We start from the raw sequence: 18673 nt of genomic DNA on the forward strand, positions 1-18673 counted from the left end.
ACACTCCATAACCTTTTATGGCATACAGCAATGTAACAACTAGGGCTGCAACTTAACATCATTTTCATTATCGATTAAAGGGTAACTTTGGTATTTTTCAACCTGGACCCTGTTTTCCCATGTTTTTGTGTTTCAGTAACTCATGGGGATAACACTTTTTGAAATTGTTCCAGTATTGAGGGAGAACGCTGCAACCGCAAGCCGCAAAACAAGCTGTAATGTAATCATTTGGGGCAACCTGGCACCTTCAATTTACTTCCACTAAAAGTGCTCGTTTTTGCTGTTGACAACATTATGGAAAGGATCCTACAGAGAGATGAAACATTTTTCTTACCTTTCAGTTGATCTGGTCTATTGGTTATTGTGTATCTCGCTCGGCGAAGTCTCGTTCTGAAACCTTGCATTGCATCCACATTGTCGAAATCCGCTAAATATTCAGCCATGACATTGAAAATCTTTTAGATAACACTAAGCTATACGCTTTCTGTACTCCCAACACAACAAACTCTGGGAACACCGGTGTCCTGTGGGACTCCTCTCTCCAACTCTCACTCACATTTCCACCGTTCCACTGGCAACGAGTCACATGACACAATCACAAACAGAAAGCAAAAGGTAAGAAAATGTTTTATTTCTCATTAGGGGTCCTTTCCATATTGTTGTCAGACACTTATAATAACAATCTGAGCCTGTCAGTGGCAAAAACAAGCACTTTTAGTTGAAGCAAAATTGACGGTATGGTTGCCCCAAAGGATTACATTACAGCCTGTTTTGCGTCTGGCGGCTGCAGCATTCTCCCTCAATACTCAATACAATTTCAAAAATTGTAGTCTCCATTAGTCACTAAGACACAAAAACATGGGGAAATTTCCAGGTTGAAAAATACAAAAGTTATCCTTTAATCTGCTGGTAATATTCTCGATTAATTCATAAATTGTTTGGTCTATAAAACATCAGATATCAGGGAAACATGTCTTGTAAGAATTTCCTAAAGCATAAGGTGGTGTCTTCAAATTGCCTGTTTTGTTCAACCAGCTGTCCAAAATCCCAAAATATTCAAATTACTGTCACATAAGACTAAGAATAGCAGCAAATCCTCACAAATGACTGGCATTTTTACTTTAATCGCCGATTATTTTTCTGTCGATTGATTAATCCACTAATCGTTGGAGCTTTAGTACCAACCCAGACCAATCTGCTCAAGCACAACACAGCCTTCTCACTTATCATTATAGTTAAATTGTCCATTTTGAACAACACATTTTCTGAGTAATACAGATTTTCTAACACCTGTTGGAAAAATGCCCAATTTCTCTTTTTTTTAATATACTTTTTAGACAGTATAACTATTCAGTGTCCCAACAAACACAATATGCCTTTTAGCAAGCACCAGCTGTTTACTTAAAAACCCCTCTCTCTCTCTCTGTGTCTCTCTAACTCTCTTTCTTCCTTCTCTTTTTGTCCCCAGTTGACGAAGAGGCCCTGAGGAAGAAGATCACTGATGAGCTGTATAAAGGCTTGGAGCAGGATAGGGCCAAGGCGGAGCAAGAGCTGCAAGCCTGGTTAGACACATGCACACACCCACACACACATACATATACTGTTTTGGATGGTAAATGTTTTTTTGTTTATGACCTTCCACAAAAACTTTTGGCGTTGCAAGGCATTTTTATGAATTTCAGAAGTAAATTGATTGCTTTAATTTGTTTTTTTGGAGTTGAATTTAAGACGCCTGGGTTTGCTGAAAGTCAGACTTTGTGTGGTGTGCATTTCTCTTTGCCCCTCTTCTTCTTTTTCCTCTCTCCTCCTACTTTGCTTTTCTGGATCATGATAGATTGAATCAGGGTGCTGCACCTAGTGTCAATTCCTGTTCCAAGATTTCATTAGAAACCGAAGAACTTTTTCAGACGTGACCATTTCCCGCTTTCATTAATAGTCAAAAAGGTCAGCACCAGTCTTTCCGATCCCCACTGTGTTTTCCAATCTACCTCCCCTTCCGAAGCACATCAGCACTTTTTTCCCCTCCCTCTATCTCTGCTTCTTCTTCTTCTTCTCTCCTTCTCCGGATCAATTAATCATGCCTGAGAAGGGAGGGCGCTATCCTGAGGTAATTTCCTGGGTGTTGAGTGGGTGATCCATTAGCCCTGCCTGATGAAGAAACACACTGTTCATGTAAGGAGCACATTTCTCCTCTCTTTTTCCTCTCTTCTTTTTTGACCCTAAAGAAGCAGGTGCACGTGCCATAATGTCCGATAATGGTGTTGCGGCCCCTCTTTAATAGGCCTGGATGATCTCCAGCAGACCCTTGTGAATGAACAGCTGTGATTAGCCACTAAACACACTCTTGTACTGTATGGGGGCGAAAAACACAACCTCTCTACATCCAGGAGGAGGTAGTGTTAGCATAGCGATTAGCCTCGATTTTGAGGCTCATTCAAGAAGTGGTTTTGAGAAATCATTTGTCTATTGATTTTTTTTTTTTTTCCCTGGCTATTTTATTTTTTTGATGTAACCGCTTCCTGCAGCTCGCTTATTGACGTCTGTACAGAGCAGTAAGTGCCTCAAAATTACACCCTCCTTGCAATTAATTGAAATCACGGTGGCTCTCAAGCCCTCAGTTTTTGTTTGTGCTTGGCATGGGCTGCGTTTTCACTTAACAAGACTTAACTGAACATGAAATGGTAAATAAACAATCATCAGTTAGCCAGCACTTGTGTGTGTACGTATGTTTATGTGTGTGGAAACATGTTAATATCAGTGTTTAATGTGGCATTGTGGGCTGTTTAATTTTTTTCATTTTGCTCATTTTGTCACATTATTATTTGTTCTATTGAGTGTCTGTCTCTTCATGCATGTGTGTCCATTTTCCAAGCTAATAATTTGGCAGGCAGTGATGCATGGGACAGCCATCAAGATGCATTCTGGGATTTAAGGAGAGCTTAAGGCGCTGTTCACATGTTGCATCTAAAAAACGTGTGGAAAACGCCAGCCGTGCCGCTTTCATCCTTTTATCCAAGGTGCTTGGGAGGTTGCGCTCCTGTCGCACCTGTCGTTACTAAGCAACCAAAACCTGTGAGCTGCGATGATGATGATGATGAAGCTGCGGTAATTTAGCAGTAATCCTCACTGACTAAAACTGAACAAAGATGAATGGATTTCCAGCACCGTAAATCCCTCACAGTATAGCTTCACTGTTGATTTGTCTGTGTCAGTTTGGCCGACCTTTCGAGCAGATGTTGTGACGTCCTCGGACGGAAAGGTTGAAGCAAGTAGAATAGTCCGTGGGACATATCGTAAAGCTCTGGGTAGACGGCCACGCTCTCGCTTTTGAGCACGCCTTCCGTGTGTCTACATTGACAACAATGAATTTGAGTGCGCAAAAAGCGTGTCATGTGAATGACCCCGAAGAGGTGCAGCCCAGTGGTGGCTATTGTACTAGACAAGAAATCAACATGTAATGAGACCAAATAGAAAACTGGAACAAAATATTCTCTAGTTAGAACTGGCACATAATGCTTCCTCATGTGATCAGATTATAATATCAGTGTTGGAAAGACAAGTGTTACTGCAACCAGTAGTTTTTTTTCTTTTTTTCTGGCTTGGCTTTTGTTTTGATTTTTGCACTATTGACTGGAAGCGATTAAATGTTAAAACGTGAGCCTGTGTTGACAGCTGGATTATTTAAGATAGAAGCATATCTGTTTCGTCGTACCCGCTGTACACGCCTGACTACGTGCCTGAAACGCCTCCCGTGTAGACGAGCCTTCACACTTGCTTGGTTCATACTTTATTATATTCATATTCCAGCCCGGTCACACGAAATGGCGTATGAAAGACACGATAATGCACAAGGCAAAAGCGTGCAATAAGAATGCTGCTCTTGCTTTTGGCGTGTCATTTGTACCCCATGTAGTCTGCACTGACTGCAATGTTAATGCATCTGTGTAAATATGCTACGCTCAGAGTTAGTGACGTAGAATAAAACGTGAGAAAGACTGCTTATGGCGGAACGGGACGTGGATGGTTCAAACAAATACAGGACTTTCAACCAGGAGACCGGCGTTGTGTTTTATGGTTACATTTTTTACGTGTTTTTCGTTCTTATGTTACATTGTTTGTGTACACAATTTACTTAGTTTTCTTACTTATTAGACCAACCATGATGGTTTTCCTAACCCTAAGTGAGTGGTTTTGTTTCCCTCTGGTGGTCGGCTATTCCACCTACATACACATATAAAATATTCACCCATCTGCGAGGCAAAACGTGACACTGACACGCTATCCTCTGGTGGACAGGCGGGTCTATTACACGCTTTGGCTTGACACCTGTTTGCATATTCAATGAAGTAAGACACATGGACAGTGGGAGGTATAGGCTTAGGCACTTCATCACCTCATTCAAATTTCTAAAGCCCTGTCAATATGAGCTGAGTCAGGGTCAGCTCTATACATTTGTCTTTGAGCTGAACAAAAGACACCTAAAACTTTGTGCTCACACGAACACACCACCATCCTTCAGGACTGAAAATGTCTCCTTTTTTTTTTTTGCCACCGCAATTGAACTTTTCTATTCATTTGTAGTCCTTGCAGATAAAGGTGACTGCTGCTCTTTTTTTAATTGAAATAGATGAGAGGAACACGGTGCCTTTTTTCTCATCTGGCCTATCAAACAATAATTAAACTGCCATGGTATTTCACCTTCCCACGGTGTAGGCAGTAATCACAGGGACTTTTTCGGGTTGTTGAAGGCAAACGAGGCACAGCGATTGTGGCCTTCGCTGTGTTGGAAGACTCGGCAAAGGAAACTGGATGGCTGTAAAATTGAAGTAAGAGGTGAAATATTTTTTTTTTGTGTGTGAGCGTATCAAAGCTGAGCTAACAAGACCGCACAGAGCCTCACTAGTTAGAGAGAACCCTGCAGTGAAACAGCTGCACAGCTTGAACACAAGGAAATGGAAGAATATATGAACCCCCAGGTCAGAGGGAAAAAAACACACACGAGATACATGAGGCCAAAATCTCAAGGTCATGTTCGACCCCAAAAACATCAATAATTCATGTTACTACACAACAGAATAAGAGTGTTAAAAAGTATGTCTTTTAAAGGACATTAGACCTCCATAAGACACCCGAACACATTCAATTTGCCTTTGCGTAAAATCTAGTTATTTCCACACTTAGTATAAGTCCTCCATTCGATCCTATGCAATATTGGGTACACAGAACAAGGGAATTTTGAGCAACAGCTGTGTTTAGATTATGGCAGTATTTCTTCTGTTTGGCTTCAGGGCCGTAAGCGAACTCCAGAGATCTGGCTTTGCATGTTTTACTCTGGTCGGAGTGAAGTAAAGGCTCTGTGAGGAGTTCATTTGGGTGCAGCCTAAACTCATTTGTAGCAAGGAGCGGCTGCAGGGAGCAGATTTGCCTCCGCCGCTTCTCTGTGAGGCATCGGAGCAGAACGACTCAGAGAAAAGGATGAGCGAGAAGGAGGGATGAGGGGGGGGAGAAAACTCACACCATCCTGTCTCTCCTCCCTAAACCAAACTCATCCTGTATCACCACTCCATCCAGTTCTTCCTCTCTCAGGATTTCCTCCACCTTTCCATCCCTGTCTTGTGTTTTTATTCCTCCCTTGTCCTGTATTTCTCCATCACCCTTCTCAATTCTGTTTTCTTCCCTCTTTTATTTCACGTCTTCTTCCTTTCTCTCAATCTCTCCTCCCATGCATGAAATGCATGTGTTTGAGTGTCCAACTAACACTTAAAGGTTAGTTGTTGTTGTGAAACTTCTGCCCATTATTTCAGCATGTAGTCAAGCAGCTTTTGTTGGCGATATAATTGCGTGTCAGACTTTTGAGTGAGAACACTGACCTTCTCCCAGAGCTTCTGTCTCTCTGTTAACCAGCCAGCCTGTTAAATTCCTTATTGCCCCGAGGTCAGACGCAGACAGATAGTCCAGTCCAACAGATTTTTGCATTTTGTTTATTTTTGTCTTTTACCTTTTTGTTCACACAGAAATGCATACACTGACGCACACGCACACAAATCTCCAGCTCAGTTTAACAGAGTTAAAAAGTTGGGAGCTTATTAAAAAACAAAATGTTCCTGAATCCAACTTGAGTTAGCTGGGGTTGTGTCTGGGGAGTTGTGACTCTTCCTTAAGAAATGTGTCTGAATCAGCAACATTGCTAGCATTCTCTGACTGCACTTGCATGAACTATTTCTTCATGACATTTTAAACTGTGACTACTGCAAAAACAGTTCACTTTAGCAACTTTAAACGCTCTCTCACCCAGAATAATCCAACTATAAAGCAAGGAACCTCTGTCTCTCTGTCTGTGGGTATGTCTTTATCTCAAGAACCGCTCATCCGATCTACTTCACGCTTGGTGGTGGGTGTATTGACGGGGACCCAAGGGAGTGTCGTGTCAAATTTAGTGCAAGGCACGACACCGACAACACTGCAAGCAGCAATACTGGGAGCAAATTAGTTTTTCCTAGTATGGCGAAGACATGACCTGCCCTACTCTGCCTCTGATTAGCTTACCATGATATTCTTACCCTAACCAATCTCACACCTCATGCCTAAACCTAACCAATGCAACTAACAAAGGCAACGAATACCAGCCAGTCAGAGGCAGAGTAAGGCAAGTCATGCCTTGAGCCATACTAGGAAAAAACTAATTTGCATACCGGGAGCCAATCGGCCGGTTCTGAACGGGCAACGCACTAGTAACGATAATGATATGATAATAACAATACAGATACTCATAATAATAACCATACTAATATTCTTCATTTACATACACAACACAGTGTTTTACAGGCATAAAACTGTACAATTACAAAGTAAACACCGTAGCAACCACGTCATGCACCCAAACAATCAAACAGTTACCTATAACAGCTACTGGGAATTCAACCATCCCAAACACCCTAGCTATCACCTACGAATACCCTAGTAACCATAGAGAACATCATAGCAATCAGCTAGTGACCCCTTAATAAAGCCCCACCAACCATCTGATAAACTCTAGCAACCACCTAATGCCTATCTAGTACCACCTTAGCAACCCTGCAAAAACATGCAAGCAACTACCTGGAAACAACTGCAAATACCGTCTTTTCATTCCCGGCCAACCAACTAGTAACCATATAGAATAATAAAAAAAAATATAGCAATAACTGTTACATTACGGCTTCAGCATTTCACACCTCATACTTTTTTGTGTTTTCTTTCTTGGGATAACTGTACTGTGTTTGTGTGAAATGTGATAATCGTAGTGTTTCACTACCTGCATGAATAGATTTAATTCCCAGCAAAGCAATTTCTTCCAGTTGATGGTTCTTGCCTCTCGTAAACCTAGTCACATTGTTGTAAAAGTGCTCCCATCCCCCAGTGTATAAGGCCATTTAAAGTGTAAGAATAACAGTCATTTAACTGTAAATACACTGTTTTTTCTTTGTTTTTTCTTTGTTGCATTTTTATGACTGTAGCCTGCTGCTGACCTGTTCAGAACAGAACAGTAATGGTTATTGACTCTGTCCAATCTCCTAGCAAATCTACTGTCTGTGGTTTGTCTATTACTCGAGGTGGTCTTACAGAACAGATGGAGAATCAGTTGGAGGGAGTTCAATACAAATTTGAAGTAATTTCTAATATAATCCCGGTGTTTAAGCTCCATAAGACACCCTGTTAGCTGTACAGAATGATAACCACCAGGCCTCTGAACTTATTCCACACTTCTAGATAGAGGGACATTGTGCTCTGCCTCTGTCAGTGTATTAAATGGCTGTATGCTGGGAGTTTGAGCTTTATGCACTAGGTATGATATTTGACGAGACAACAACAGAGGTGAGGGTGACAATGATATCCATTTTCGACAGTGTGCTTGATTGTAGCACTAAGAACAATGCAGTCATCTCTTCATAGTTGAGGGCGAAGTAGAGGGGGGGAGTACAAAATAGCTTTTATGTTCCGTCTTCTAAATTAATCTTCTCACTGCACCGTCCTTTGTTTCCCATACACTCAATTATAACTCCGTCCCGGCATTTCATATAGCGCCCACAGTCAGGTGTGTGTTTGTGTGAGCGCACGTGTGCGAGGGGAGAGAGCGCTTAGCTCCATAAAATATTCATAGGCAGCATTCAGCGACATTATTCCTAACATCAATATTGCATCGGGCCTTTAAATGCCTTTGTTTCAAGGCAATTGGGTCGAGTCTGCGCCGTTATGCGGGGTCTGTCAGAAATCCATCCTGCCGGGCAGATTGTATTTATTGAGACACATCTTGTGTAGATGACAGGTAGACAACAGGACGCATTAATGGGCGAAGAGCCGAGGGGAGAGACGGAAAGTAAAGAGGGGATAAGACATGAATTTGAAATTTCTTTTGTTGTGATATTTGTGCAAGGGTAGTGATATTTGAAACGATTCTCTGTGGAGTAAAAGGCAATGATGGCTTAATGGATATGAAACCGGCTGTTGCGGTATTGACCGCCCGTCATTTTTCACCACGTCTGCATTTATTTTCTTATTGAAAAGTGTGTATATGCTAAGGGTGTAAGAAAATATCGATACACATGAGTATCGTGATATTATGTTGTGCAATACTGCATCGATTCTCCAAAACGCTAATCAATCTTTCGGAGGTTGCAGTGGGCTCAGTTTTAAAGCTAGAATCTAGACAACCTAAGGAATCCATTGGTACCAGCCATGTCATACTAGCTTGTCACGAAAGAGGCAAAATAATGCTCCAAATCTATGCAAAATTTTGACAAAGACAAACTGGCATGGGCATTTTCACAGGGGTCCCTTGATCTCTGACCTTAAGATATGTGAATGAAAATGGGTTCTATGGGTACCCACGAGTCTCCCCTTTACAGACATGCCCACTTTATGATAATCACATGCAGTTTGGGGCAAGTCATAGTCAAGTCAGCACACTGACACACTGACAGCTGTTGTTGCCTGTTGGGCTTCAGTTTGCCATGTTATGATTTGAGCATATTTTTTATGTTAAATGCAGTACCTGTGAGGGTTTCTGGACAATATTTGTCATTGTTTTGTGTTGTTAATTGATTTCCGATAATACATATATACATACATTTGCTTAAAGCAAGCATATTTGCCCACTCCCATGTTGATAAAAGTATTACATACTTGACAAATCTCCCTTTTAAGGTACATTTTGAACAGATACAAAATGTGTGCAGTATATATTTGATGTTTTTTCCTATTCTAAAATGGTGTATTTCTGGTGTGTTATTTATACTATGACAGTTTTCCTAAAATTTAATTTAATATAATATATTGCCTTTCTTACAGTATCGCAATAGATCGCTATATATTGAATCGTTACCCCTGTATCATGATACGTATCTTATCGCCAGATTCTTGCCACACAACACCAGTATACACACACACTTGTCCCGACTATAGTCACAATTGCAGCAATTTCAGCTTCTCAACCTATGAATTTTTCATATAAACTGCCACAGATCTAATCCGTCCATTTTAAAAAAAATAGTGTCCTGAAATATTCCCAAGTGCTTCTGTTCAGGGTCACCTCCTGAAAATAGTGAGTTACCTTTCTGGAAAGACCCACACAGCTTGACCCACTTGCACTCCTTTTCAAACTAATAGTACCTCACTGGTTCTGTCTTTCCATCTCTCTGTTTTCAAGGCTCGATCCACTGAGCCATCAAACGCACAGGTTACTGGGCCAAGATTATCCCCCCTTTCTATCCAGCACGGGGCCAAACATCATCCACTTATCCTCCGAAAACATTTTTTCTCTCTCCCTACATAGGTGCTGTCTTTTTTCCCCCCTCTCTCTGTCTGACTCCATCCTCCATTCTCCACCTCAAAGCCCCCACCCCTTTCCCACCCGGTGCCAATCTTCTACAGTCGAATGAAAAATGCATCCAATATCCCAGGGACAGGGCAATAATGACTGGAAAGCAATAGAGGTGAAGCAGACAGATAGCATCCGGCTAGTGATAGTAGTCTTTGCTTGGGTTAGCACTTGTGAGGAAGTCAGTCGAGGGACTTTTTTGCAAGGCTGTCTATTTTCCTGGTCCCCGTTTCTTTCTTTCACGTGTGCAGGTGGTAGCTTTTGGTCACCATTAACACTTGACATGTTTCAGCTTAGCAGGTAATAAAGTAAAGCTAATCATTTGTTTTCATTACAGAATACTGAGATATATATACGGGTATATATTTTATTAGTATGGATCGTCTGTCATGTTTGTTTTCTCTTACGAAATGAAACGGGTAAACAAAGTTATCTTTTTGCACTCCTGAGTGTCAGTGTTGCTGACAGATGCGTAGGAGAATCCTGGTTGTCCTTAAAACATCTGCGCACTTTAAATAATTGAATGAGTGCAGACCAAGTTTTTGTAACAAAAGCTTCATCAGGTTCAGTATATATGAATTTGCTTTGGGAGAATTGTTTTATCTCTTCAAACATTTATTTTTTGAATGGGTTTATTTCACAGCGATGACCCGCTAGCTGTACATTATACCGCTTATTACACGGTTACTTACTTAAGAAATAAATAATTTGACACAAAAACAGTCCGCCAGAGTCCGACATTAGAACTGTGCCCATAGCAACGGTCTGTTATACATAGCAACGGTCTGCTATAAAGAGATAACAGTCCGCAGAACGCCGTGATTGACCAGTCAGAATCAAGTATTCAGCAAAGCCGTGTAATAAATTGATAAAAACAAGCACAACTAACTAACTCAAATTTCTCAGAAGATCTGATGTGAAATGCTTTGAGGGAATATCATTTGAAGATAGTGGATCGTTTTTTCATCACACTTAACATTACTACTCAATGCGATTAAAAAATGTGTATATATGGAAATATTTATTCATTTTTTTCCTCATAATTTCACTAGAACCTGTTGTGTACATTTTGCACTAAAGTTCTAATTAAATGAGAAAATACTTTTCATTTGTCAAGTATTTAATTCACACAGGAGTCAACAAAAATAGGCTTTACCATGTGGTTATTTCATATAGCCGATTTATTTATTGAATTACCAGAAAACATGCTGTATTGTGATGTATATTTATATCGTTATCGAGATATGAAATGATCTATATCATGATAGAAGATGTTGGCCTTATTGCCCAGCTTGTAAAGTAGTAAGTAAGGGATAATGTGTACAGCGAGCCGGTCATTGTTTTGAAATAAACCCCGACGCAAAGTCAAATCAAAGTCAAGCCGTGTAATAATAATTGTTATTACACGGCTGTGTTGAATACTCAATTCTGATTGGTCAATCACAGCGTTCTGCGGTCTGTTATTTCTGTATAACAGACCGTTGCTATGGGCGCAGTTCAGATGTCGGACTCTGGCAAACTGTTTTTGTGTCAAAATATTTATTTCTTCAGTAAGTATCCATGTAATAAGCGGGATAATGTACAACAAGCGGGTCATTGTTGTGAAAGAATCACCTTCAGGGCGATGAGAGAGCATTCTTTCACATCAATGACCGGCTCGCTGTACATTATCCCTTACTTAATACTGTACATTTGCCATTAGGGTCCAAATGTCATGCTACAAAAGGTCCACTGATCTCTAATGCTCGCCCACATGAGTACCACCAAAGTCCACTTCTAAAAAACCCTGCATGCTGTCACCTCTCTGTTATAGTGCGCAGCAATAGCAACAGCTAAAGGTAGCTTAGGTGCATTAGCAGTGCAGGCAGGCAGGCGTTGATTGTGGGGAAATGGTGAATGTAAAAGGCCATTAGGAGGCTCCACCGTGTGTGTCTGCGTGTGCGAGAGTCGGAGCCCGATGATGGATGGAGTGTGCTGACGTGTGCAGCCCAGTGGACTGTGAGACTGGACATGGCTGGTCTCTCTCCGTCTCCCTCCATCTCTTTCTCCCACTCTCTGCCTCACTCCCTCTTTGCTTCACTTCCTCAGGGCCAAACATGTCATGTCGCCACCGCTCACTCCCGCTCCGTCCTCGCTCTCTTTTTTCCCTGTCTTCCCCGTCTCGTCCTGCTCTCCCCTGCTCTCTGACATTTAGCGGTGTTGCGGGGCAAATGGCAGCTTTAAGACGTCGGACATATTTTTATTAGACCCACCCGTCATCTGCTCAGAAAAGCCAAAGGCACGGGACGGTGATCAGTTAGACTAGTCTGTCACTGTCTAGATTTTTAGGTATATTCACAGGTGAGTGAAGAGAAGAATGAGATCTTTGAAATAGAAGAAAAGATGAAAACCCCTTCACATTGACAGATCAGTGGGTGCTTGTAATATCAAGAAAAACGGAGTCGAGAGGAGAAAAAAGCCCCCTGCTGTATCCACCACACAGTTGACAAGCAGGATGATGACATTAAATTATCATAACGAGCAATTCACAGGCTGTGAAAGAGTCATGCATTTAACTTGCTGTTAAAAGTATTCATGAACACAACTGAAGTTTCCCACCTTTTAAAACACAACTTTGAAAATAATGGAAACAGAAGAAAAAATTTAATTCAAACTATTCACCATTTAAAAACAACTATTGTCGTTTAACTAGGGCGGCCCCCTCTTAGTCGATTAGTCGACTAATCGGTCCTTTTGGTCTCAGTTGACTTTCTTTAGTCGTTTTTTATGCTTTTTTCATGCTGAATGACTTATTTCCAAGAAACTTATGAGCACATTTCTAAAAAAACACAAGATCTAAAGTGGTGCTTTTGTGTTTTTCTTCGTGGAAAAACTTAGTTTTACAGATCTGTCGATTAAATCAACTAATCGATTAGTCGACTAAGAATTTTTTTGGTCGAGGACAGTCCTAGGTTTAACTGTTTCCACTATAAGCATTATACAAAAATGTGATAAATTAGACCCCTAAAGACTGTAGAGCCGCAACAATTAATCCATTAATCGATTAGTTGTCAACTATTAAATTAATCGCCAACTATTTTGATAAGCGATTAATCAGTTTGAGTAATTTTTTAAAGAAAACAAAGTCAAAATTCTCTGATTCCAGCTTCTTAAATGTGAATATTTTCTGGTTTCTTTACTCCTCTATGTCAGTAAACTGAATATCTTTGAGTTGTGGACTAAACAAGACATCAGCCTTACACCATTTCAAATCAACTATTGGGGTTTAACTTTTTCCAATATAGGCATCATGTAAACATTGATAGATTAGACGTCTAACAACTGATGGATCATAGATAGTTTCATTTGAATGTGAAGGAATTTCACATTGAACTGTTTTTTCCTATCTGGGGAATAAATCACAAAACCAGTCAACATCACTCTCAGGCAGCCTTCGTCTCATCCAGGCTGTCTTACAGGGCTCTCTTTGGATTTTTCTTATAGAGGCAGAAGGTTATTAAGATCCTCGCCGTCTTCATTCAGTCTGTCATAATTCACTCAGGCACTCGCTCTGTCTGTTCTGTGTTTATTCTACCTTGCCACCACTGTTTGATTCCTAGCAGAGGAAGACTTTCAGGGGTTTCAGGGACGCTCCTTCTCTTCTCCAATCAAGCACACTGTCGCCGAGCAGGGGAGTGCGTTGCTAGGCAACTATGAGAACCCAGTGACAGGGTTCAAATGGTGGTCCTGTGTCTGCAGAGAGCGTACTGCCTCTGTCTATATCGCCGCTTCATTGGATTGATGATTCTTGTTTGGGGAAAACGTATCTCCGTCTATTATTCATAGTCAAATCCCTCTTAAATCTAAATTGTTTGGAAATGATGTAAATTGATTTGAACTGTCCGACAGGTGTCAACTCACTGTGGTACGTCAGTTGTTTTTTCTGGACTTCTCAATGTTGCCCCCTCTTTGCAAACTGCGGAACAGCACGGACATGTGTATGGATGAATGTGACATTAAAGTTGAAAATCAATATACAAGTATATTGGCCTATATCTATGCTTCATTAGCGCTGTAATTGCATTTGTGACCTTTTAATTCCATCGGGAGACGCTGCAACTGCAACGGCATGCAGGAATATGAACGTGGGTGGTGCTGTAAACACTAACTCAGAGAGTTTACCAATGAAAAATAACACTTAATATCATTTATCCATGAAGCCATTCACTATCTGTGCTTAGCAAGATGATCATTTTATGTGATTTTATTTCAAAAAATATCGAGCAATAGATACCTGTATGTTTTTTCAAAAGTTTTTGATTTCAAAGTAGTTTGATTTTGGTTTGAAATGTGCTAAAGAGAGCGTATGGTTCACCATATGTACAGACTAAGGCATACAAAGGGACCTTGGTCTGCAGTGCAACATACTGTGGACAGCATACTTTAATACACTGAAAATTTGAGTAGCAAGTCATGCATTATAGAGATAGCTGTAGGGGAAAGAATAGAAAGTAGTTCGTATTTACTGTAGTCCAGTACAATGAGGCAGTGTTGTAGTCAAGACCATCTAAACTGAGACCAAGACCAGAGTGTATCGAGACCGAGACAAGACTTCGAGGGGTTGAGACCAGGTCAAAACTAAAAGACCAGCGAGTCCCACACTGCAAGAACATGCAAACCAGAAACACTCCTCAAATAGATCTGAAAGATCCACATTCACATGAAAACACCCACCGAAAACAAGTGAAGATTCCTCTTCATTCACCTCTTTTATTGCCATACAGCAGGGGTCTTCAATGTTTTTCAGGACCCCCAAACTGATGTAGAGATGGAGCAGGGACCCCCTACTATATATATATTGTATAAAATTGTGTTTTATATTAAACTGAGCCTAGTGCCATGTATAATTGTACCTTGTTATTGTGCATTCAATACTAAGCTATTCAAATAATACACAGGTTCATATATTCATGTTTTTATTTTAAACATGTGCAAAGTACAGTTATACCCTGTGTACACTCTGAAGTTACATTTGATTGTGCCGTGTTTTTGTACATCATAAAAACCTATAACATTTTGAAATAGGTTAAAAAGTGTTTTAATCATGTAACACTGTTGATGCTCTACAGGGTTGAGTCGGAGAAGGCCCGGGCAGCAGCCCAGGCTCAGGATGATGCCCAGTCCCAGGTGCAGGACGACGTGTCCAGGATCCTGTCTGTGGAGCGGGCCGTGGCCAAGGAGAGCATCCAGCAGGCTGTAATAAGAGAGAGGATCGCCACCGAGGACGAGACACGCCGCGCTCAACTCTATGTAAGTCCCGTCCACAAACACACACACGTTGATGTACGGCAGCCGCTGTGAACTTTACCATCTTATTTTATCTTGTCAGTTTCATACAGTCGGATAAACGTGCACGCCTCACTATCAAACAGAACATTGAACATTTTAACTGCGTGACCTTGCGAGCGCAGACTCGCTGATGAGAGCAATTTTTACATGACGACAGGTCCCATTTTTACGTTCACACCTTCCCTGTTCTATCACGCAGACGCACAGAGGTGAAGCTATTTGCTGTAATCGACAGGTCATGCCTCGTACAGTGACAAATGTCAGGGCTGTGAGCGTCGCCGCTGCGAGCAGTAATTCATAGAACCGTCTTGACTGCGTTGACACTCACACCCTCCCTCCGCACACCGTAAATTCAACAGTTATGTTCAAGACTTTATCTACATAATGCAAACTCAGAGCACAGTATAAGTTCGAACCGTAAATAAAGCCCTCTTTGCTGCATCCACATCTTGTAGTTGGATGTTTTTCCTCCATATCTCTGCTTGTTCATCCTGCTGTATCATAACAGCTACCTTCATTTTAGGGTGCCTGTGTCTTTTATTTCCTGTAAATTGCCCTTGTAAACATTGTCAGATGAGCGTTCCTTTACCACTCACACACACACACACACAGGCAGCGTATTATTTTCAAAAAGAAAACACATTTTCCCTCGAGTGCGGCCGCTGTTTACAAACCTATGCTATTGATTATATAGCTCATTTCACACGCTCATCGCCGTAATAGAAAAATGAATCATTTTGTTGAGAGAGAGAGAGAGAGAGAGAGAGAGAGAGAGACGGAGAAGGAGAGGAGCGTTGACGTGATTCCACGCCGCAGGACAAGTGTATGAGGGATCCTTCATTTGGAACGGCGATCAAAACGAAAGGGGAGGGGGGAAAAAGGCGGCGAGTGAGGGAGACACATGATGTGTTATTCCCTTCAGCATGTGTGAAGAAAGCCGTTTCAGTTTTCTGTAATTTAATTTCTGTTGTTTTTCACGGAGAGAGGAGACAGGACGAATGAGGGGAGGAGGAGGAGGAGGAGGAGGAGAGGAAGGGCAAGAACGTTACACCTGCTTTGTGTCTGTAATATATGAGCAGCATCGTGGGTGGTGGGTCTTACTGAACTGTCACAGAGGAGAGTCCTTGTGCGTGTCATTGCCTGCATGCTCCTGAAGTACTAACTCCTTGTACTAAAGAGAACTTTTCCTACTATACGCTTTGAAGCTTTTGCTTGTGGCTCCAAGGCTAACCTCGGGCCATTAGCAGCCTTTGAGACTACAGATAGCAGCAACTGCAGTGGCGATGCATCCAGTATGAGACTGAGCAGCATACACACACACACACACACAGTCTTTGTTTGTAACTTACATTTTCAGTTTAAAGGGATAGTTCTGGTGTTTTTAAAGTGGGGTTGTATGAAGTACTTATCTACAGTCAGTTTATTATGACGGTCGGCACGCCCCCAGTTTAGAGAAGCAGACAGGAGTTACCGCACGGTAGTAAAGCAATGTACTACTGTGGATGGGGCCGGCAGAAAAAACTTATTTTAGCCACCTAAAAGAAAGGCTCACCTAAAACAAAATCAATATCAGTTTAAGTGTACACTATATTTGGAATATTTTCACCGCTTTACCTTGCTGTGAAACAGTCTATATAGTCTAATACACTGACTATGGATAAGAACATCATACAAACCCACTTCAAAACACCCAAACTATCCCTTTAAATCCACTTGATAGTTTCCTCCACTTTGTCTCTACTTCCTCAAAGCACACACGTTGCAGCAAAATCGTCATCAGGGTTTTACTGTTTTAGAAGTGTGTGTGTGTGTGTGTGTGTGAGAGCGTGCCTGTGTGATAATTTCCTCAGTTTGAGTATTCTTTTGGAGTGCTGCAGTTTTAATAGAATCCGACGGGTTATCAGCGGAGGCGCAGCGCCGTTCGCACCACTCATGTAATTGTCAAGTCAGACGCTTCCACACAGCCACTATTCTTTTCAACTAGAAATGGACTTTTCCGTTTTAAAAGGCAGCCTCTCGCCCAAGACGTCTCCCCACCCATTGTCATTTCACTCTGTGTTTGTCCGCTGCCCACAGCGAACTCATCTTTGATGAAACATGAAACGTGTTTTTAAGGTCTTTTGTGTGTGTGTGTCCCTGTCTTCTGCCTGTCATGTCTTAGTATTTATTTCTTTATACTGAAATAGAAAAAAAAGATGTAAGATTTAACTCGAAATATGCGCATATGAGCTACTGTTCTCGATAATCAAAATACCACCTCAGCATAGGTTACCCAACAAATTACATTTAGAAGCGCATAAGCATCAGTGATTGGAAGGTGAAACCGGTTCCGATTGCTGGGCAAAGTCAATACGTTGATCGAGAAAGAGCTCCAGGGAGCGGTTGTTGTTTGCTGTACTAAGCACATAATCTGGTGGCTGATAGAGCTTTCAGAGGTGATTTGTTCGGTCCTTTCTCCCAGTAAACCTGTTAACACCTCATGTATTATCTTATAGGCTACACGGTTACGTCCTTGAGCAATAATCACTATATAAGATTAAGATTAAGTCTTTCTTTTTTATTCAGATTGTCTCTTCCTTCTTGTTTCTCTCTTCACTTGTTGGCTGAATGTCACTACACAAAAACGTGTTAACATAATATTATAATAGTGATAGACATAACAATTCTGAGACGTTAGGAAAACTTCTTGACATCGCACCTTTTTCCTCTGTTTAACTTGAGTTAATTTAGCGAAAAACACTTTCCGGCTTAACAACAATCTAGTGTTGACTCATAAAAATGTTCTCAGTGAGTGGCACATTATTCCACTGTGTTCCCAGAAAATGACTTGTTTTTTTGAAAATCACTCAAACAAGCGAGAGTGTTTTGAAAACCGCTGGATTTATCTCAGCCCACTGGCAGTTTTGGTGTCAAAAGAAATGATATTGTTTTGTTTTTTTCAGTATTGTGGCAAGCGAGAAAGTTAAGAGGGCGTCGACTACGTGCGTAAACATTGTCATCCGTCATCAATCAATCTATCTGTCCAACTGTAGAGGACTGTTTTTTCCCTGTTGGTTTAATATAGACAGAAGAAAGAAACAGAAAATGTAGGGAGAGAGAGAGACGGTAATGTCACGCAACAAATGTTCCCAACTGGACTTTAACCAGGGACTTTGTGATGCTCTGAAGTAGTGTTTTTGAAATGTGAACAGTAAGAAAGGCATATTGAAACAGGGTACTATCTTAAAGCGCCAGTGTGTAACATCTCGGGGAATCTATTAGCAGAAATGGAATATAATATTCATAACTATGTTTTCATTAGTGTATAATCACCTGAAACTAAGAACCGTCGTGTTTTCGTTAGCTTAGAATGAGCCCTTCATATCTACATAGGGAGCGGCTCCTCTTCACAGAGTCCGCCTTGTTGCTCCACCATGTTTCCTCAGTAGCCCAGAACAGACAAACCAAACACCGGCTCTAGAAAGAGCCTTTCTCGTTTTTACATTACCT

General features: G+C 41.2%; 2 protein-coding genes across 7 annotated transcripts in view; both read left to right on the forward strand.

The window, feature by feature from the left end:
* The window catches only part of plxna4 (plexin A4), a 452991-nt gene that overhangs the window by 55639 nt on the left and 378679 nt on the right, over window positions 1-18673 (forward strand). The window lies entirely within an intron of this gene.
* The window catches only part of chchd3a (coiled-coil-helix-coiled-coil-helix domain containing 3a), an 89363-nt gene that overhangs the window by 14022 nt on the left and 56668 nt on the right, over window positions 1-18673 (forward strand). For all 6 annotated transcript variants that reach the window (XM_074625012.1, XM_074625014.1, XM_074625013.1 and 3 more), the window contains 2 exons: window positions 1469-1562; window positions 14965-15145. In XM_074625012.1, coding sequence (XP_074481113.1) covers window positions 1469-1562; window positions 14965-15145 — 275 coding nt within the window. The remainder of the gene's footprint in view (window positions 1-1468; window positions 1563-14964; window positions 15146-18673) is intronic.

The sequence above is a fragment of the Sebastes fasciatus genome, chromosome 23 (assembly GCF_043250625.1).
Source record: "Sebastes fasciatus isolate fSebFas1 chromosome 23, fSebFas1.pri, whole genome shotgun sequence".
NCBI classification, from domain to species: domain Eukaryota; kingdom Metazoa; phylum Chordata; class Actinopteri; order Perciformes; family Sebastidae; genus Sebastes; species Sebastes fasciatus.